General features: G+C 40.4%; 1 protein-coding gene across 1 annotated transcript in view; it reads right to left on the bottom strand.

The window, feature by feature from the left end:
* Positions 1-22,056, bottom strand: part of LOC137261695 (uncharacterized) — a 34,498-nt gene extending 12,442 nt beyond the window's left edge. The window contains exons 1-2 of the mRNA XM_067799473.1: positions 21,488-22,056; positions 20,948-21,173 (exon numbers count right to left, since the gene is read on the bottom strand). Of these exons, the coding sequence (XP_067655574.1) occupies positions 20,948-21,029 (82 nt within the window). The 5' untranslated portion in view covers positions 21,030-21,173; positions 21,488-22,056. The remainder of the gene's footprint in view (positions 1-20,947; positions 21,174-21,487) is intronic.
* Between the last annotated feature and the right edge of the window lie 694 nt (positions 22,057-22,750).

The following is a 22,750-nucleotide window of genomic DNA, read 5'->3' as shown; positions in this document are numbered from 1 at the left end:
TCCACAAATATATGCTGATGGCCTATAGAAAGATCAACATATTTTGCTTTCCATTAGGCTTAAAAATCAGAGGACAGAGAGTCCAGATCATGAAGCACGCTTTATGATAAATTAAGACCAGTTTTGCTGGACCTCAGAAAGTAGTTCGGATTATGAAGAAAACCAGATTACACAGAGTACGGGTTTGACAGATTCCGCTGTACATAAACTGAAATGTTCTGTATAGTTTCATGGAGCAGAACGATCAGTCTGATAGTAACAGATCGACGCAAAGAGGTGAATGAGTGAGAGTGTATGGTTTTATGCCCCCTTTAGCAATATTCCAACACTGTTACGGAGGGGAACACCGGACGTGAGCTTCATAATTGTACCCAGGAATCGGAACAGGGTCTTCGGTGTGACGATCGAACGATCTGACGACTAGGCTACGCCACGCAAGCGCAACTAGGATTGTCACGTTTTATGAAAACATGTACTGGATGGAAGTAAACCAAGAACGATCATTTAAGATTTCACTTTCACCTTCTGTGAATTCATCAGAGTAAAACGTCATGGAGGGCATGAATTACGTGTCCTAAGCTTTCTCATCATAATTTTATTTTTGAAAAGTGTCATGAACACCTGTATGCTGTAATTTCTCTACATCTTTTCTACGTAATTTACAATACAGACTCAGATGTTTTCATTTTTCATATCAATTTATGTCCCGTGAAGATCCGGGTTAAAATAGAGTTTCAGTGACCCGTGCTTGTCGTAAGACGCGACTGACTCTTTCGGGAAGTCAGTCTCGCTGACTTAGTTGACGAATGTTATCGTATCCCAGTTGCGTAGGTCGATGCTAATACTATCGATTACAAGATTGTCTGGAACAGACTCCATGATCTAGAGACCGCCGAAATCCAGCATGTAAATATATAAACACTTATGTTAGTATGTCACATCTATGAGACATATCCGCACGCGTGCGCGCACACTGACACGCATAAACACTCGCACACAAGCATAAACAAGCATAAACACACACGCATGCATTCTTGCATGATGCCAAAGTGCAAGTCATGACAGATATTTCTCAGGAGAAAAAAACGACGGTGATTATGAACCTGTGTCGAGTGAAAGTCTTTCATTAGTTTTCTATCGTAAAAAGGAAATTACACAGTTGTGTCACTTAGATAATGAAGTGACTTCATAGATTTCTATTGGAGAGCAAGTGGGTGTCACTGTCAGTCTAAACATGGATCGAGTCCACAGTCGTGGGTACATTAAATTTTCATCGTCTTGTTCATGCATCGTAGCGGATATACCTAATCACAGACATGGTTTCCCTGTTTAAGGAATTTTTAAAGACTTCGTCCCAGGAAATCCGTAATGAGTCTGCAACGAGTTCGCTAATATGAAGGTTACAAAGATACCGCTTTTGAAATCGCGTGAACGACGAAATATGTCATTCGAATACATTGGCGGTATTAGCAACCTTTTCGTCTGGGACTAACCTCTCGAAAAATCGTAGACCTAGCTATAGTAAACTTACCATCCAAGTTTATATGCATGTAAAATACGTTTCGATGTATAAGATGCTTCATGTTTCCCCTTCAATGCAAAATCCTTTGAGTAGAGAAAAAATCTGTTCACAAATAATAAGGACACCCCCCGTTTTCGTGACGCCGCTTTTACCAATACTCCAGCAATATCTTGGCGGGAAAAGTCACAAAAATGCTTCCCACACTGTATCCAGGTGGATAATCAAACTCAGGTCATCAGCGAAATGAGTGAACGATTTAACCACAAGGCTAGCTTACCACCTCATTGAGTAGTAAAAAAAACGGTAGCACCAGCACCAGTTCGTAGCACCAGCATGAGTGCTTGAGAGAGGCACAGATCGCCCGCATGTCTGTTAGGCCTGTCAGTGGGTCACAACACTTCTCGAGACCTTGCCTTATTTAGTACTTCCGGTGACATATAACGTTGCATGGGCCTGTCAGTAGGTCTCGCGCGAACCTTGTTTAGTACTTCCGGTTACAAACAACGTTTCATTCTTTTTCGAATGACCTCATGGTTGTCTGTGGTTTTGAGGAAAGTACTTGCATATCTACGTGGCAAAATAGGTAGGCTACAACTGAGAACAAATCCATTTTCCATTTGCTATGAATATAGAACACACAATTACGTCACCCTCTTAGAAATATTTTTAATGATAACTAAACACAGTTTTTAGTCTTAGATGATATTGTTTCAATGTATGATTAAATCAATTGTGATGATTGAATCATATATTAATTCTCTCCTCGTAAGTGGCATACATATTGTCAGTACCTTGGTTTTTTGTGGATCAACGTAATCAAAGTTCCACAAAAAATGAATATAGATAATGAAAACATTGGAGACATCTGTTACGGAAACGAAACCTATAACCTTCAATGGGTCATTATGGGAAGCAGTTCTTCTTCTTCTTCTTCTTCTTCTTCTTCTTCGTGACTTTGATAACGTTTTAGTTTCTTTTTGCATTTTGCTGCTGAAAAGGCTTGAGAGAGAGAGAGAGTCACGACAGTAGCTACAGTAGCGACAGCAGCAACAGTAGCAGCAGTGAAGCCACTAGTAGCGACAAGATCAGTAGCAGTAGCAGCAGTAACGGGAGCAGCAGTAGCAGCAGTAACAGCAGAAGTATTGACTGCGTCTCATTTCACAAACGTCGGCTTTCACAGAAGTTGTATATCCATAGATATTTTTCCGTCATTCTTCATCAATTCATCTTCCACAATGTCCATCAAAGAAGATGTATCTCTTCTGTTGCTAGGGAGCATGAATATGTGCACAAAACACATAGTATGTTACCACACTAACCTTCCCTAGAACGTTTATTACTATACAGTGTCCAGTATATATAACTAGGTCAACACACAAACAGTCACTCGGTCAGTCGAGTCACTTAATATTTATGCTAAATTATATATTTCCCTGTAAATGGAACTTTTTGAACACCGCGCCGGTGTTGGATTCTTCATAAATCCATCCACGCACATCTAAAGCTATTAGTGGTGATGACAATCAAACTTCACTGCAGCCAGCGATTAAATAGCTTCATAACACGTGTCATAGCAGCGTGAACATCACACGCAGCATATAACATATCAGTAATACAATCCCGGAATGCACATCAGAATACAATAGAAGGTTATACATGGATTGTGTCGATTCTCAGACGCGAGGAATGTTTTTCCCTTTAATGACACTAAAACTAGGCTGTCGGCGAGCATGTGTTATCATGCTAACAACTCCTTTGTATTGGTTATTGGACTTTCAGACTATATTACAGCGTTTTCAATTACAAATCTCCTGCTTTTACTGCCTGCAGTACCGTCTTAACAATACAATCACGCACGCTCTGATAGATTTTCTCATGGCGTTGTCTTTAGACATGTCTCTGGGTTATATTGAGTCTCGGTGTCCGGAATGACCTAAGCTTTAATGGACACAGAAATACGGCTTTTTCCCACAAACCAGTGGTTCATAAGGACACTATTAGACCTAGGTGCCGTTGTACAAAGGCGTCCTATAACTCATAAAACTCTAGCCTGCGTAGCATTAAGGTTGCTTTGTACAGGCGCACCCTGATCCCAAAACAAATGGTTTGAAATGTTATAAGAACACATGAAACTTTATGGAAGAACAACGTTTTTATACAGATGACGCGACTTTTCGATACCGATTCTTGTACCCTTATCTAACTCACTAGTTTCCAAGCATGCCACTCAAAGAAACAAAACGGAAGTTTTTTTTCTTTTAATTTCAGACATAAAACTGCCAATCTGAGTTCTATCTTGGATCCAACCTCATTAGACTGCTGACCCTGTGAGAAATCTCGGCTTTCAGTTTGGCTTCTGTCTTTCGATGGAGAATCACGTAAACGCTGTTTGCAGTTGTTACCACCAGACGAGAGACATCGATGACATTAAACTGCACATCATGGAGAAATGTTGTAAGACTGTAGTTCACTAACTGGTCACATTCAGACATGATTATGCTCATTCCTTTTATCTATGGAGATCCCCAATCTTTACTGAGTCGACTACAGAGAGTCCAAAACAGCGCCGGCTGCTTGGTGACTCGCACAAGAAAACGGGATCACATTAGAGCAACTCTGAAATATTTGGACTGGTTGCTGATGCATCTCAGATGTCAATATGAGATCCTGATGTACTCATTCAAGGCAATACAGAGAACAGCACCGTCATATTAAATTTTGCTGGAACTTGTACTCTCAAATAAAACAGCACGGTCTCATCAATCTGAACCAGCCTCACTACTCACCATACCAAAATCAAGGGCTGAAAGGTACGTCAACAAATGCTTCAGCAAAGCACCCACATCGATTTGGAACAAGCTTCCACCTAGTTTGAAAGAGGCAATAGCAATAAAGCCCTCCAGAAATGGACTCAAAGCGCGTCTCTTTGACATCGCCTGTGCTCAATGTTTTTCTTGTGAAGCGCCTTAGGGTGATCTAGAAGTAGTTCAAACAGCTTGCTGTAGAACTGTGACGTATTAATATTTATAACGTATCAAACAAGACATGGCAAGGTTAGGTAGTTGAGTGGTTAAAGAGTTCGCTCGTTTCGCTGTTGACCAGGATCCCGTATGAGAACAATATTCAAAGCACTTTTCTGGTGTCTCCGACCGTGGCATTGCTGGAATATTGGTAAAAGTCGCACTCACCCACTCACTCACACAGCCAATTTGCTTGGCAGTTTTAACTACACATGATCTTTAGCGTTTTCATGGAATAACATACTAAAAACTATTCAAAAACATCAAGCAAATAGAACACTCAAGTATGATATTGACAGCCTCAGTATACGGTGTCATCCAGCCGAATATTCACGCTGATTGATTTTTCATCAGCACATGTAACGACAATGCCCTTTGAATGCGGAATACTTAATGGTTTAGGTACGGGGCGGGTCTGCACGTGGGTTAAAGAGGAACAAGCTCCGGTTATGGGTTGTGTTCAACAATACCAGAATATGAATCCGTGATGATGCCATAAAACAACAGTGGGGGTACAAGACCGTGTGATAATTCATTGTTGCAAAATACGTAAGTACGTCCGACTTTTCCGTGTCATTGCATATGTCGAATACATTTACGTTCTGCCTCAGTAAGACAACATCCTACGTCTTCTGTTTAATCAGTCAAGAAGTGGACATTAATTTTCAAAGAGGATTTATGGCAGTTATTTTACAGACAGCTATACCTTTTCTTAGCCTCATGGAACCACTGGCTGAGACCGATGGAGGCGGTTACATGCCTCTTGACGATAATTAATGAATCCACTTGGAACGCATTCTAACTCCCGTTCTGGTCCTCATAATATTTAATAAACGTCGAACACCAAGCAGTAGTGAGTGAGTGTGGTTTTATCCCTGCTTTTAGGAATATTCTAGCAATAGCACGGGGGAAAAATCAGAAATGGGTTTCAGACAAACTACCCATAAGAGGAGTCGAATCCGGGTCTTCAGCATGACGGCCGAACACTATAATCGTTAGGCTACCCCACTGCCTCGCCAAATGCGTAACTGTTTTCAGGAAATAACAAACGTTCGTCTAATTTATGACTATTCGTTTCAGCTAAATATTCAATATATTTATGGAAGTTTATGTCATAATATTATATATACACTAAAAACCGTTGTGTCGAACTTTGATGTGTCTCACGTACAGTTTTCTTGAAGTAAAAGTTTGGCCATTAAGTATTCCTTCTTTAGTAATGGTTGGAATGAACCTCGAATAACTCGAAGTGTTTACCTTATTCATACTGTTTGCATATGGAATACGCAAGGACCTCGGTTTTACTTCGAGACAACAGTAAGTTCGAGGCAATGGTGTTTGTAATTTATGTCGACCATGACACAAATTAGACGGGGCAACTAGTGCATCCTTCAATTCAGTATAAACTTCTGCTATGATGGGGGCAGAATGGAGATAAAATGCCCTTCATAGCAGAGGATGGACTTTGAGGCAGCCTGATCGTTATATATCGAGGTTCGACATTTGCTAGGTCCTTATCTGACTATTGGCATGAATGTGTCTATGTTCTTTTAATGTCGAGTTCACAGTTGTTGAAGTGTACTTGCACTATGACGTGACGCCCCATTCGAATATGACTTTTATGTGATGGCGTGTGGCCCTGTACACAGACCTCAGGTCACAAATCAACGAAACACATGTGATACATGTGGTCTCACCTTAGCCAAGTGAGTTTGTTCAAACTTGCCTCTGATCACCTAGCAGAAAATTGGGTACCCGGTGGATACGTCATGTGACTATAAGCCTCCCGCGCCTAACAGCCAACTTTGGTTACCCCGTGCACGTGTAATAATGTTCTGCGCTTTGATTTTTAGCGCTATGAGCATAACTAATGCGGAGCCTGGCGCGATATAAATGGACGCATTATTATTATTCCTTGTCACGTTAGAGGGACGAGTTAGTCCATTATGACAACCAAAGCTAAAAAAGAATATGCAAACAAAAATATGTTTGGAAGCACATCAAAGGACCTCTCAAACATAATATAATATTGATGTACGCTTATATTTTGCTGCATTCTGATGCGAAAGCCCAAAACTGATCTTCTGCTGGTCATATTTTCGATACATTCTTCAGATAAAACAATACAAGCGTGAAACAACGAACACTAAATAGTTTCCGCAAGACGAGATTTGTGAAGACAAGTTGACAAAAGCGGGTGTCAATTATTTAGATCGAAATAAATATGGCTGGAAAATGAGGAAATGTCTTACACGAGGATGATTCATTAGTTTCTGTTAATTGATTGTGTGTTTGCGTCTTTCTCTTTTTTTTCTAAGACTGGTAAATGGTTCTTTTTTAAGTTGATGAATTGCCAGATATGCATCCAATCTATACAAAGTTATGCGACCAAATGTAACTTGTTTATTGCCGGAGTTTTCAGAAAGGATTGGCAATAACTTTCAAGACAAAGCTTTCAAGTGACTGGAGTCGATATCACGTGGCTACAGTTGCTGAAGCCCGTTGTAGCTATCCCTTGCAAAAAAGACAATGCTAATGTCGAAGAAAAATATTCTGTCATGAGAAAACGAATGCCTTTTCAATGCCAAATATAACTTAGTAGGGGAGTATCGGTAAAACAAATATGGTCTCTAAGACAGTTCGGCATTTTCTTAATTTTTTTTCTTTTAAATCAGTTGAAGCATGGTTCATCATACGCAAGGTGGGAAGAAGCCATAGGCACGCTAGTGAGAAACCATACGTAACCGTAGGAAGAAATCATAGGTACGCTAGTGAGAAACCATACGCACGGTAGGAAGAAACCACAGGTACGGTAGTGAGAATCCATACGCACGGTAGGAAGACACCATAGGTACGCTAGTGAGAAACCATACGTAGTGAGAAACCATACGTGCGGTAGGAAGAAACTAATTGAGCAAATCTGGTTTGAAGCCTCAGTCAGGGGTCGTCTCAGACAAATCTACACTAGGTCGATGGCGGAGAATCGTTGGATGGGTTATCCATGTGTAGAATGGACATGGAAATACTATATTTTCTTGCTCCTTCTCCGTCTTGCTGGTAAAGCATCATGCCATTCATTCTTTCTCCCACTTCCAGCAGGCAATACAGGTTCTCTGGTCCCCAGGGAGCTGATAATAAATCAATTTCTACCCTATTCTGGATTCAATGTTTTCCCGATTTGAATCACAATTTGAATGTCATTTGAAATAAATCGGATTTATATCCAAATACTTTTTCATACTGTCAACACGGTTACCGTCCTTTCGAGGTTCAGTATTAAAACAACGTCCACTTCTTACGCTCCTTGTAAGTACCGACTTATCTGCTTAATTACATCACAGCGGCGTGGAGCATTCTTGTATATGTGGAGCATATCTAATATAAACTTTAGTTTTGTCTTGGGGCTGCATGACCATCAGCCTTACTTACTTGGTGCTAAACAACATTTTCCCAGTATACCATTGCTCTTATTGTCAAAGACAATCATTGTGTCTCGCTCATATGGCGTCGTACAGGGGTAACTGAAACGGGCGCACTTATTTCAGAGATTAATCCAGTCTTACACAGAATGACGAGTTGAATATCGCACACACTGCAACATGGGAAGCCATGGTGGAGCCACACACACACACACAGAGACAGACAGACCGGCACACACACAGAGAGAGACAGACAGACAGACAGACAGACACACACAGGGAGAGAGAGAGAGAGACAGACAGACCGACACACACAGAGAGAGAGAGAGAGATAGAGAGAGAGACAGACAGACAGACAGACAGACAGACAGACAGACCGACACACACACACACACACAGAGACAGACACACACACACAGAGAGAGAGACACAGACAGACAGACCGACACACACACAGGGAGAGAGAGAGACAGACACACACACAGGGAGAGAGAGAGAGACAGACAGACCGACACACACACATACAGAGAGAGAGAGAAAGAGAGAGAGAGGCAGACAGACCAACACACACACAGGGAGAGAGAGGCAGACAGACAGACCGACACACACACATACACACACACAGAGAGAGAGAGAGAGAGAGAGAGAGAGAGAGAGATATCAAAGAATCGTCCATGTTCACAGTGGACTTGGAATAATATTTCAAGGATAGTTTATCCGTATGTGTGCGTATCTATTCGAAAAATGAGTAAATACATATTTCGATATTACTGCGCCAGTGTCTGTAATACACGTTTATCTTACATTGAGATTTTCCTGGACTGATTCCATCATTCAGCCTCGACTTTTTACATTCTATTTTCTTTATGACAATGACGCACTGATTCATAACACAACGTTCCTGAATAAATGGCGCATTGGTTCATGCAACAACGGCCATAATTTGTAATGGCGCATTGATTCAAAGCACAGTGGTCTTGCGTGTACATAACGCAATGAAGACAAACAACAAACATTTAGCTTAATCTACCCGGTGTGACACTCCACAAAAGTAAACCGCTGTGTTACTAATTGCAAGGCTATCTGAATGCGCATTTTGTATTCGACGTGGGTCCTCAGGCGCGCAGTAAACCAGTATTACGTGTACACGCGATAGGTTGCAAAGCTTGATATTTAGATAGTATTGAGGACTGGTCCAAAATCTTTAGCAAAAAATATGTGTAAGCCCGGTCTTTTTCTCAAAATGGTGGCTGGGTCCCTGGTCCTGACTTATTAGGCCATCACCCAAGAAACTGGAGCTTTTGTTTGAAACAGTTCCACATGTAATTTTTCAGCTGGCCATAGTTCATAATTCAAATTACAGACTATTAACTGCTATATAGTTTATCTCCAGAATCTCACAGTTTTACACAGATTTGGGTCACATGTATAGCCTTATCTTATCGATAAAGGACAATGAAGAAAGTATTATGCCATTGTGATCCTAACATTTGTTACTACTATCCATGACCTACAAGGTGACTTAGTAAAAACGTTCTTCGAAGCATGAAAGCTGCGGCACCGTGGCACTTTGAAACCATGTAAAGTATAATTTAAACAACCTTTGAGCTATAGGATCAGCAGTTTTCAACACTGAAGCATACTGACAAAAGGAATGACTATATTGCTAGGTGTTTTGCCCATTGGATATATATAGGAGTAGCCATGTTTGCAGCCCAGTCGCAAGCGTGACCACGAGGGGAGTATGTTACACCACCCGACTTGCCGGAATGTCGCGAGTAGTTGATAATGTGACCTTAGGTGATCACCATGAAGTAACCAATCACAGACCTGAAGTCCGATCTCGAACATATGTTTCATAATCTATAGCTATCGAAGTGAGTTTGCCCTCCAAATGTGCGAACGAAACCTTAACGACTCTATTTGCCACTATGTCCACCCACTGGGAATGTTCAGTTAATATCAGCTCGCACACAGTAAATTTATACCGTAGCCATAATTCTTTATTTCGAATACTAGTTAAACACCTCGAAGTTCAGACCGTCGGATCTCGTATCGTAATGTCATCGTCTGTATTAACCAAAATGAAATATTTAGAGGCATGTCTTGTGTTATTTCCCACGGGAGTTTATCAGCTGGGTTCCTTAGTTCCAGAGTGATCCTCATCTAAACAACGTTCAACTGTGTCAACACAAAGTATGTGGCATGAGGCTGTAATATGCTTTCTCACACACACATGTAAAGGCAACATGACATAAACTGTTATTTTTACCACCATCGATTTACCTTTCCACTTCAGTAGCACTTCATCAAATACAATCAATTATCTTCCCGTGCTTGAGGTCAATATCAAAGAGAAAAGTAATCCATTTTGCACGAGTAGACGTTAAAAAAATAAACAATTATATTCTGAAGCAGAACAACCTGACGTATGATACAGGCAAGAAGTAATTAACAAACTGTTGTTACAGGAAAATATTGACCTTACAAGTGTTACACAAGAGTTTATATTAATTTTATTGAACAGTGGAAATTAAATCAAATATGGCCGCCAAAAGATTAGAGATAATGACAATGTTTCTGCATTATTTTCTTCCAAGCGAAAACGAGATAATGATGACGGACGATGTGGTGAGTGTTACGGGGAAATATGAAGAGCGAGTTGCAGCGCTTGTCAGTGGTTTCAGCAACATAGCTGTTGAGATAATGTTCTCTTGGCATAAAAAGATGGACGCATGATGCGACGGATGAAGTGACGACATGAATTATGTGGAAAGTACAAAATGGCTAAAGTTAGCGAGTTACAGATTACCACCACCTTATGTGTGTATGGGATTCCTGGACCTCGTGAATCGAATCCGGTCCACGATATGTCATGATGACGTGAAGCGGGTTTTAATGTCTATTCCAAAGATAATTTCATTACTTAGAGGCGCACAATACACATTTGTTTGAGTGTGTATACCTTTTTGAAGAGTATAACGGGGAAATATTTAACGTTGACAAATGAAAATTTGGTGTTTGCACAATTGTGTAGATCCTCTAAAACATCCTCTTAGAACTTACATACTAGAAGAAAAAAAATAACCGTGCATTACAAAAAATGCATATTAAAATTATTTGAATTTTATTTATCAAAAGCACCTAAATAATCATGTAGCAAGACATTTTGCGTGAGATTTCATGGAACATATCTCGCGTACCATTTTTTGCAGATGTTTTGACACCTGATATTGAAACGAGGATAGAAAAGGTATGAATAAAAATACATCTCATTTGCAGATCTAAGGAAGATGTGTATTGCAACAAGTATGTCTTATTCACTACTGATAAATTGATGATATAAACTAAAAAAAGTCTTCTTCTTAATAAAAAACTGCGTGCTGTTGTAAATTCAGCAGTAATAAGTTTTCACAACGTCCAATTTGTTGAAGAAACAAGTACCACACTCACACTTAGGACAAGTCAGAACCTACCCTACCCTACGTAAAGATGTCCTAGAGCTAGCATATCTTTCAAGAATAAGGTAGGACACCTATCCTAGACTTTAGGATCAAAGTTAGGATATCCTAGAGCTAGGATCCTTTCGAGAATAGGGAAGACAAGGTGTGTATGGTGATTTCTTCATTGACAAATCGAGACTTCGTCTGAACAGCTCAGAAGGCAGCGTAGTGGCATACAAACAAGGTGAAGGACATATGGACGCGTGTGTTTTTCGACGTCGACAGTTGGATGGCGTTAGCGCTATGGCATGGGAGGCATTACATCTCTTGGTCGGACACAAATTCTCATTGACAGTCGCAATCTGGCGGTTTAGCGATACAAGGATGGGATCAATGGACTTCGTGCGTAATCGTTCATTCACGGATAGAGACACTCCAGTAACAAAATGTCGCTCCACAGATTTCCCCAGACAGCTGAACATTCGGGTACTCTCCTTGCGAGCTGTTTCTCCGAATCTGTCGCCTATTGAGCAACATTGTGAAAGGTAAACCCCAGATACAACCATTGACGTCAGCTTAATTGGGACAAGCGTTGGTTCAGACATGGAACACTATTCCCTAAGCCGTTTTCAATCGCTTAGTAATGTCAGTGTGTCGTCTTTGTCAAGCCTGCATCAACGCCAGTGGTGGACATACACGATTCTGAATTTGTTAACTTACCTTTGAAAGTATCTCTTCAAGGGCGTGTCACGATGCGTGGTGTCAAATGAAACAGATTGACGTATTACCATGGCAACAGCTAAACAGGTATATGTTAGTGCTATCGTCCATTGGTTGTCTGGGATTCAAAACAATACTGACATTCAGCCGCTCTAATTCTTTCGACATACATACTAACATAAACATTGCAAAGCTCGTTTAATCCCCCTTCGATTCTCATCTCACTGCGGAATAATCACCTTCAAAAGTATAAAATATTCATTGCTTCCTAGTCTTGATAATTAGGTTCGATGTTATAAACACAACAATCTGGTTATTAGCTCGTACGGTAATGTGTTCTATTGTGATAAGGCACTGCATTGTAGTTTGACAAGAATGACGGCGTATTTATTCATTAAGTTCAAAGTATACCCCTAGGCTGCAATAATGTTGCTTGATATAATCCAGTAACGGCTGTGTTGCTGTATTAATTGTGAACTCATAAACCTCAACCCATTTGGGGGATTTAAACATTCTTCTCTATTCGGAGTGAGTGTTACATAGCACCAAACTCACCTTCACAACAAAATGATTTATTCAGTCGCTCCGCGTGTAGTCCCCTCTCATCTGTGACGTACACGAACATGAATTTTGGAAAGTTTCCCAATGATATAGTAGGGACCAGACCAAGGTCTGGTCAGTTCCCTTGTTTGACCTGTGACAGGATTTTAAACAACTGGACCTTACTTCCATCCAGGATGAGACGAAACACATTTGGTGTGTCACTATCAGATAACAAAGGATGTGCTGTTTCCCGTGCCATAGCGCTAACGTCATCAAACTGTCGACGTCGAAACGTATTTCATTCACCTTGTTTGCATACCATTCGCCATTGCGCTGCCATCTGAATGTCCAGATGAATTCTCGATTCATCAGTGAACACAGCATCATCCATATTTTGTCTCCTGAACCTTAAATGCTGTTTGCACCAGACAAGACGTGCCTGTCGGTGAGGTTGGAGCGAAACTAAACGTACCACTTCCAGATCGCTATGACTATCAAATAACCTGGACAGTTGTCGCCATGCTTCAGATTTCTGTAACCACAGTTCGGAGTCTTCTGACCCATCACCGGTAAACCAATGAGGTTTCAAATTGAATACACCAGGAAATGGCTAAGATGGTTTCGCAGTTTCAGTTTCATCATCGCCTTTATTCCGAGTGAATGTTACGTGGCGCCAAACTCACCTTAAAGTTTCCTCCCTTTCAACATCATAAAAAACGGAAACGTAACATACTTTACCGAGCCAAACCTGTGTATTCTAGTAAGAAACACACATGACGGGTTGACATATCCGTAACAATAGTACTATGGAGTATGTTATGAAGACAAACTTGGAGCTGCCCTACGCTTGCGTAGCGTTAGGAACATTTGAAACTAACGCGTCTCGTGTCAGTTAACCATCAAAATAATCTTGGGATCATGCAACTAACTGCAACGTTCGTAATATAAATTATCTAAATGTTAGGAAATTCAGGTCACGTAAATATACAACTTGTTATCTGCAGAAACGGGGAATTCATTGCACAGTCCGTTAGAAAATAACAGTACGACAGGGTGGTCTTCTTCCGGCGCTAATCCTGTAATCCAGTGTCTTCTAGACCGTGTCGGTGCTCATGCAATCGCTCACTTCATATACTCAGCTCATGTCACTGTGGCATAGTCTTAGGGACTGTGGCATGAAACAACATATTTCACACCGTCTTTCAATTTCTTGCTTGCTTGCCTGAGTTAGCGTGGACGCTTCTCAATGAAACAACTTCCTTCATACAGAGGACAATGAAAATGACCTTCAACATCAATAGTTCTCGTTACAAATTACATTTAGGTTTCCTGAAAACATAGTGAAAAATCTGCCTCATCACGTTGTCTCGTCAGGAACTTCCTGCTCATCTAAACAGCTACTTCCGTTGCACGTATTTACCTAGCCGTTATTATTGTATAGCACGAGTATTTGAAAGCGCCTCGCGGTCGGGACTTGAAAGGAATCGTTTTCCTTGTTAATGTCCCAGTGCTTCTGATTATAGACTGACTATTCATAAGTTTTGTCACGTTTGTACCAGTTTATACACGTATGCATGATTATTTACACCGCTGTGTGAAATATATAGAACATTAATTGCATTGTAGGGTCTGTGCATATAAGTGTGGTATTATAAATAAATTGAAAACAGCGAATATTTGCTATTTCTATTGTTTCATAAAGAGGTGCGGAAGAATTGTGTACTGAAATACACTAATTTTACATGACGTCACCGTGTGTTGACGTCATTACGCCAATCTAGTTTCTCCCCTTGATAACCGACTTCACGATGTGCGTCAGTTGTCATCGCCTTTACAGTGTCATACATAGAGGATACTAAACGACCTTCCGTGTAATACCATTTTTATTAAACGAGTTAATGATTTGGTATCAAACGAGCGAAAGCGAGTTTGAATCTAAATCATTAACGAGTTTAATGAAAATGGTATTTCACGGAAGCGAGTTTAGTATTCTGTTTATTACTCGCCAACATAAATTGACAGAAACTGTGGAGAAATTGCCTGTTGTGTGAGGACACTCAGCTTTCAAATCAAGCAAGGTCTAGTAAAATCGCGACATCAACATTAGCATTGTGACGTCACAACTTTGACGTCATACGTCAAACGGTATTACACTAGTGTAATACTGAAGTGAAAATATTACACTGCAGTATCTTCAACGGGCGAGTAATAATAAGTTCAACATAATAAGAGTTAGTTCAACAATACATATAAATTGTAGAATGAAAGAATTGTTTGTTGTGAATGAAAAAGTAGTTCCGTCACAACGTTTCCTAACTGAGAGGTCATCAGTTATCCAATCAAATCGTATGACTCTCACGTCAAGTCTAGTGTGTAGCCACTCATATGTTGACCATGTGCGTAATGCGTCATACTTCGCACTCAGTATATCACTCTAACAATGACACCTTCTCGTTAAACAGCCTACGGGATGAAATGTTTCGAACGTCTGCCTCGACAGCGAAAAGGTCGTGGGCTCGATCCCTGGCCGCATCATATAAAAAAAACCCGCTAACATGTGATACTTGTTCCCTGCCAGGTGCTCGGCATTAGATCTACTTGGTACAACAACGACTTCTCCCCTCTGAGTTTGTGTCTGAGCTGGGTATTCATACTTAACTGCGGCATGGTATCTCAATGAGATAGCAGTATAAAACCAGCTTACGTCAGGGCTAGGACAAAGAGCTAAACATAAACGCTCATGTACATCATCATATGAGCGAAATAGTTTGAATTACGACGTTAAACACTATATTTACCTGGAGTCACTTCACCTCTTATCGCTAAGTCATAAAGTCTAATGCGAGAGTGTGGCGCTCTGTAGTCTTAGATACCCGTATTGTGACACAGACAGTTTTGATCAAAATCTAAACGTCTCTGAAGACAATTCCGCTTTGGAGTTTCCAGAATTACGATTCGAGCAAGAGACGTATTACACATGAATACGCGAGAGAGACCGGTAAGGTTACACGACAGAATAATATCTGGCATAAAACAACTTGCATGCAATAGGCATACGTATAATTTCAGTGGCAATATCTATGACCGGAAAAAAATATTTTAAATCTCTAGGTTCGGTTGTTCAAAACGTATAACTTTTAACACTCGATTAACTCTTAACACGTAGCCGTTAGCTAACCGAACGTCAAAAGAGCGTTGCACAGCCCATGTTTAATACTGCCGTTTACTAGCGTCATCGTTATTTTTAACGTCTTGGTTAAACTCGTGCTGAAGGCTCCATCAATCCCATAATGCATAGTTTGTTTATTTCGGTCAATGTCAGCAATGGAGCACCAAACGAGAAATCATTGTCTGAAAACCTAAAACCAGGAAAGAATAGCAAGAATTTTTCGGTGGAGGATCACGCCCATTGGAAAAAAAAGTTTTGACAGTACTAGTCATATTTTCAGCGTTTTCGGTAGTTTCACAACTGATAAACAACCGAGCCCTGGTCTTTGCGGAAGAACTGAAAGAATTGTCTATCTTTGTCGCCTCTTGTTCCACATGAACAGTCTTCAATTTGCCACAGTGCCGCAGACTCTGAAACATTGGTTGTACAACAGTCCACTAGCTGAGAGTCTCCACTCCGTACATATATGATAAGTGACATCATGATAATGACAGATGTACAATAATCGATGAGAATCCGGACAAATTGCCGTTATTATGACATCATGATGGTAGTGGGGAGTCAGTGAGTTTAGTTTTACGCCGCACTCAGCAATTTCCCAGCTATATTGCGGCGGTCTGTGAATAATCGAGTCCGGACCAGACAATCCAGTGACCAACAACAAGAGCATCGACAAGTATAGTCGCCTTTTATGGCAAGCATGGGTTACTGAAGGCCTATTGTACCCCGGGACCTTCACGGGCCCATGATGGTTGTAGTCTCGGATTGCACAAATATAAGGCTCATGATAAAACGGATTGTCCTTTACAGTTCTTGGCACCAACATAAATGTAGTTTCACGAGTAATTTACAATGAACGTTTGACTACGGTACAACTGTCACATTGCATTTACAGACGTGTTACTGGGTAGTATGCCAGTTAATAACAACTGGGTCTAGCCGATATATATGTATGATCTATTTCACTTCATTTGTCGCTTTGTTGGCATCTGACATCAATTTGTGAAGCTGAGGGGACGTTAAACTAGAGAACGAACCAAAGTACTGTTTTGTGACCTCTCTGAGGATCGTTCTGACACTAGTGTAGTGCTGGAACTGTTGAACGTGATTACACGACCTCAAAAGTGCCATGCATTTCGCTGCTACAACATTTGGATCAACATTCCATTCAGTTTAATGACTATACTAGAGTATGTCACTAGTACTGCCTCTGGCAAACATGAAACAATCTACTCGACTGGTAGAAACATTAAACCAAATATCAGAAATGCTTTTAACATTTGAAAAACGGCTTTTGCCCATGGGCGAGATTTTAAAACGTCGCTCTAAATTAGCAGAATTAAGTCAAAATGAGCTGAATTTTGTGTGATACTTGTGAATATACCTCCCTTCATTTACAAACTCCACAATTTGGGAAAAAAATGCACTTCGAGTAAAAGTAAATATTCTCGTCCATGGGCTAAAATGTTTTCCGCCTATGGGCGAGATTTTTAAAATCGCTCATAGTTAGCGGAATTTCAGTCAAAATGACTTGAAATTTGTGCCACGATACTTATAAGCATGTTTTCATTTATTTACAGCCCCCAGAACATTAATTTTAGACGAAATTAAACATTCTCGCCCATGGGCCATTGACCATGCCTGCGGCCTAGGAAGCCGGGGCTTCGACAGGGTTTTTGTTTCATGCTTAGCACATATTCATAACAGCTGCATGTTTATTTTTGTCAAATCCCTTGTGAAAGAGTGGTCACAGCGCGGAGAGTTTCTGGACTTTGTGAGTCCAGAATTAAATTGTGACGTGTTTTTCATTTTCTGTGTGATTTTCGGCCTACCTACTGAACGACCTCGGTATTTTTTCAAGCTAGTTATCTTATATATTAACATGTATATATAGTTCATTTATCCTGATCCGATTTTCACTTCAACTGCTACATGAGAAGATAAAGCGCTTCGGGAAAATATGAACCCTTTTAACATCCACACCTACTGAAAAGATAAAGCAGATCAGACAGATAGGAACATTTCTCACTTAAGCTTATGCTGAGAAGGTAAAGCAGATCCGGAAAATAAGAGCTCTTGTAACGTCAACACCTACTGAGAAGATCAAGCAGATCAGGAATATAGGAACTCCTTTCACTTCAGTGCCGAATGAGAAAATAAAGCGGACCAAGGAAATAAGAACCATTTTCACTTCAGCTCCGACTCAAAAGATAAAACAAGAACTCTTTCAATTTCAGCACCTACTGAGGAGATGAAGCGGATCACAAAAGGGAGCTCTTTTCGCGTAAACTCCTACCGAGAGGATAAAGCTGACCAAGAAAACAAGAACTGTTTGTACTTTAGCTCCTACTGAGAAGAAAAGTCGTATAGGGAAAATAAGAGCTTTTTTCGCTTCCACACCTACTGGATCGATAGAGCGGATCCGGAAAAAGGGAAATCTTTTCACTTCAATCTCCTGTTGAGAAGATAAAGCGGAAAAGGTATACAAAAATCCTTTAACGTCAGATCCTACTGAGGAGACACTGTGGATTAGGAGAACAAGAGCTCTTTTTACGTCAGCTCCTGCTGAGAAGATAAAGCGGATGAAGAAAACAGTCTTCTATTTTTAACTCCTAGTAAGAGGGTAAAGAGGATCAAGAAAAAAGGAGCTCGTTTCACTTCAGCTCCTACTGTGATGATAAAGCAGATCAGGAAAACAAGAACTGCTTTAACGTCAACTCCCACTGAGGAAACAAAGCAGATCAGGAAAACAAGAACTGCTTTAACGTCAACTCCCACTGAGGAAACAAAGCAGATCAGGAAAACAAGAACTGCTTTAACGTCAACTCCCACTGAGGAAACAAAGCAGATCAGGAAAACAAGAACTGCTTTAACGTCAACTCCCACTGAGGAAACAAAGCAGATCAGGAAAACAAGAACTGCTTTAACGTCAACTCCCACTGAGGAAACAAAGCAGATCAGGAAAACAAGAACTGCTTTAACGTCAACTCCCACTGAGGAAACAAAGCAGATCAGGAAAACAAGAACTGCTTTAACGTCAACTCCCACTGAGGAAACAAAGCAGATCAGGAAAACAAGAACTGCTTTAACGTCAACTCCCACTGAGGAAACAAAGCAGATCAGGAAAACAAGAACTGCTTTAACGTCAACTCCCACTGAGGAAACAAAGCAGATCAGGAAACATGAATTCTTTTCGCTACATGTACTAGTGAGAAGATAAAATTGGTCAGGAAAATAAACAATATCCCTTGTCACTTCAACACCTGCTGAGAAATAAAGTGTATCAGTAAAAAAGAACCGTTTTAACTTCATCTCCTACTAAGAAGATAAAGCGGATCAGGAAAACAACGTTTCTTTTCACTTCGAGTTCTGCTGAGAAAATAAAGTTTATCAGGAAAACAAGAACGGTTTTACCAACAGCCTTTACTGAGACTATAAGGCGAGTCGGAAAAACAAAAGCTCGTTTAACGTCAGCTGCTACTGAGAAGATAAAGCGGGTCAGGAATGTAGAAGCTCTTTTCACTTCAGTTCCGACTGAGAAGATTACTCGGATGAAGAAAAAAAATGTTTTAACGTTACACGTCATCTCCTACTGAGAAGATAAAACATATCGGGAAAAGAAAAACTCTTTAAACATCAACTCCTACCGAAGAGATAAAGCGGATCAACTCCTACTACTGAATATATAACGCGGTTCGGGAAAAAGGAGGGAAATTTTTAATGACTATCAATGTCATCTCAGTAGCAGATGAAAATAGTAGGAATAGAATAAAGTAATTCAAGTGACAGGGACATTTTAAAAGCCACGCAAAAACCAAGACAGCTGGAAAGACAAAATGGAAATTGTATTTTGTGTGCCAAACATGTATTCATACATGCTTGATACTGTCATATTGACTCTTTCATGAAAAAACAACCCTTATAAACAGAAAGCCTGGCGTTTTCTTCCATCCACTTAAGGTCGTTCGATGTACTGACAGTTCATTAATGACTTTTCTGAAAGCCTGCTTATCTGGGAAAACATCGTATTTTCCCCATTAATTCATCTGTTTACTTACACAACATTCATTTGCAAATGAAATGTTTTCGCAAGTTTAAAGATCAACAATTAGATACTGCTTAATGGCGCGCTGTGCGAGATTTCAGCAGATTTAAATCCGATAATCAATTAGCTCAAATGAGTAATTACATTTTGCATATACTGGAGAAGGAATCGCGACGACTTCATCCAAGAATCCAAGAAACAGTTGCTTTGTAAATGAGCTCAGTGGATGTAATTAAGGTTTAAACCTTCCGTCCAACCATGCCAGAACATTCGTTGCGATCCACGGATCCACAGAAGATGTGAAATCTTTATGTTTGTAAGATGACAGACACGGGGTTTCAAAGATCCTTTGGTATTAGTTGTGGTTGGGTGGGGGAGGAAGCAATATTCGTCAAAATAAGTTTCAACATATATGTAGAGGCATTTGGTCATGTTGCAGTCCTGTCATTGTTGGGTTCGATCCCGAATATATTTCTTAGTTTATGAAATCCAAATATACGTGATTGCGGGTTTCACTTAAGCGGTAAATGTCTGAGATCAACGTTACGTAACTGGCATAAGTGTGTCAATACTGTTGATATCGCCGTTAAACCTAACTCACTCACTCGAACAGAATGAGTGAGCTTAGTTTTATACCATTTTTACAATTTTCCAACAATGTCACTGCAGGAGACACCAGAAATTGGCTTCACACATTGTACCCATATGGGTACTCGAACAAGGGTCTACGATGTGACAAGCGTACGCTTTAACCTCTTGACTAACCCATCGATACCACACAAATAGGAATGCACTAAGCATATTTATTTCTTGAAAAATATTAGCCTCTTTTATTTATGACATACACATGTTCTTGTTCAGAACTCGAATGTGTATTTAAGTGGAACGGTATCTATAATGTTTGGCACATTTCTTAAATTATACAGCCCATGTAGGGTGAAAAAGCAACTTTTTCCGTAAACCAAATGCTTAAAAGTTGTGGATATGTTAATCCAACATTGTAAGGCATCATCATCTAACGAGAGAGAAAATGGCCAGATAACGAGACGACGTGGAAGCGACGTACCTGCATTGGTTGCACCATCGACGTTGGTGACGATGTCCAGAACAAAGAAGTATGTGGCGACCCCAGCTGGATATCCGGTCATAGTCTTACTCTTGAAATTTCATGTGCACCTTGTAATGTTCCTTTAGCTTAAATTTCACATAAGTCTCATATAGAAAATTCAGTAGTCAGAAGCAAGGCTGGTGTCCTGTGGTGTCTTCTATTACTGCGTTGAATCTGAGGACGACTATGAAAAGGACACAAAATATATTTAGTCTCCGCCCTGTCTTGTCAGGTGATTTTAGTTCTGCTGGGGTCTTGGATGTGTTGGTTTCTGAGGTTGCCCCAAATGACTTTTCATGTAGAACTGCCCCGGACATAAGATTCAGGTACTTATAGTATCCTTTATCGGAAATGTGATTAACTCTTACAGAAATATTTGAAGTCGCATGTTTGTCATGCCCTTCTTTCAGAGGAAATCCTCCAATGGGTCCTCTTTCTTCATGCATAAAATATAATGTAAAATAGCATTTAATTTACTATTTTGTTTCTATTACTCACCCATTCAATTGTCGCCTGCTTCCATGTTTTCAAATGTCGTATGCTCAATGTCAGCTCTTGCTTCGGTCTACTATTCCTGTGAGTTCCCGTGAATGTGTTCACAATGCCTTGATTTACAGTGATTCCTAGTTTGCTTTCATGTACTCCGGGTGTACGTGACTGGTTGATATCTGTATGTTTCACTTTGTATCCTTCGTCTCCGCAGCGAGGATTTATCGTAACCATGGCATTTTATAAGTACTGGTACCACAAAGATTCATCCATATCTTCAATTGACGTCTTTGTTTCTTTGAAGTGTATGGAACTAGTTGTTCTCTTCTGTGGTCTTTGGGTGTTGGTGAGTCGTTTTCAAAGACTGTTGTGTTTGACAAATGTCGTATTTTTTTACGCCGAAGCAGACCGTCTCTTTTATGTTTTTGCTACTGATTTATCATTCCATCAGCCTTTAAAACCGTCAAAACAAAGCGTGCAGAATGAAGATCTCTCTATCTTTGTCACATATATCTTGCCATGCGTATTCTCTCAAACACCATGCATTCATGACCAGCTGCACAAATCGTCTGCTTGAATTGTCGTCTGCTGCACTGTGTCGTCTGTCGCTGAACAGAGACGTTGATGGACTGATCAATCACACTCTGGTGTCTCGAACATTCATCGACAGAAAATCAATAGCGATAGCAACAACCATCATTCATATTTGTGTTTCATATGTAACGAAGGCTCGGAGATTGGAGATTCGCGGGACAAGATTTAAATGCCACGCTGCGCGTGTATACAGACGTGTTATTTAATCAACGATTTTTTTATATATGGAACCGTCAAAGTGGAATACGGGTCGCGGAACGAATCATTTCATACGGTTTGAAGCGCGGGAATAATGTATTATGCTACCTTAAAACAATATATATAGAACGTGAGCCCGTCAGCGGGTTCGATCCCCGGCCACGTCAGATCAAAAGACGTTAAAATATGGTACTTGTTGGTCCATGCCCGGTGTTCTGCATGAATGGGTACAAGAAGGACTGGTCGGCTCGGAGTCAGTATAATGTGTCTGAGCGCTGTATTTATGCTTGGTGACGTAATAGTGGCTTAGTGAAGTAGCACTAACATCAACCTAATTTCTGGACTAATACAATCAGCCACACATAAACACACATGTATGTCCCCATCTGAGTGAAATATTCTTAAGTGCGACCTAATCTCCATTTCACCTCTCCCCCACCTTAACTAATACCACCGACTAACATCATAATTACAGTCTGC

Source organism: Haliotis asinina, chromosome 14 (genome assembly GCF_037392515.1).
Source record: "Haliotis asinina isolate JCU_RB_2024 chromosome 14, JCU_Hal_asi_v2, whole genome shotgun sequence".
In the NCBI taxonomy this organism is placed as follows: Eukaryota; Metazoa; Mollusca; class Gastropoda; order Lepetellida; family Haliotidae; genus Haliotis; species Haliotis asinina.
This window is presented reverse-complemented; position numbering and strand designations above follow the sequence as displayed.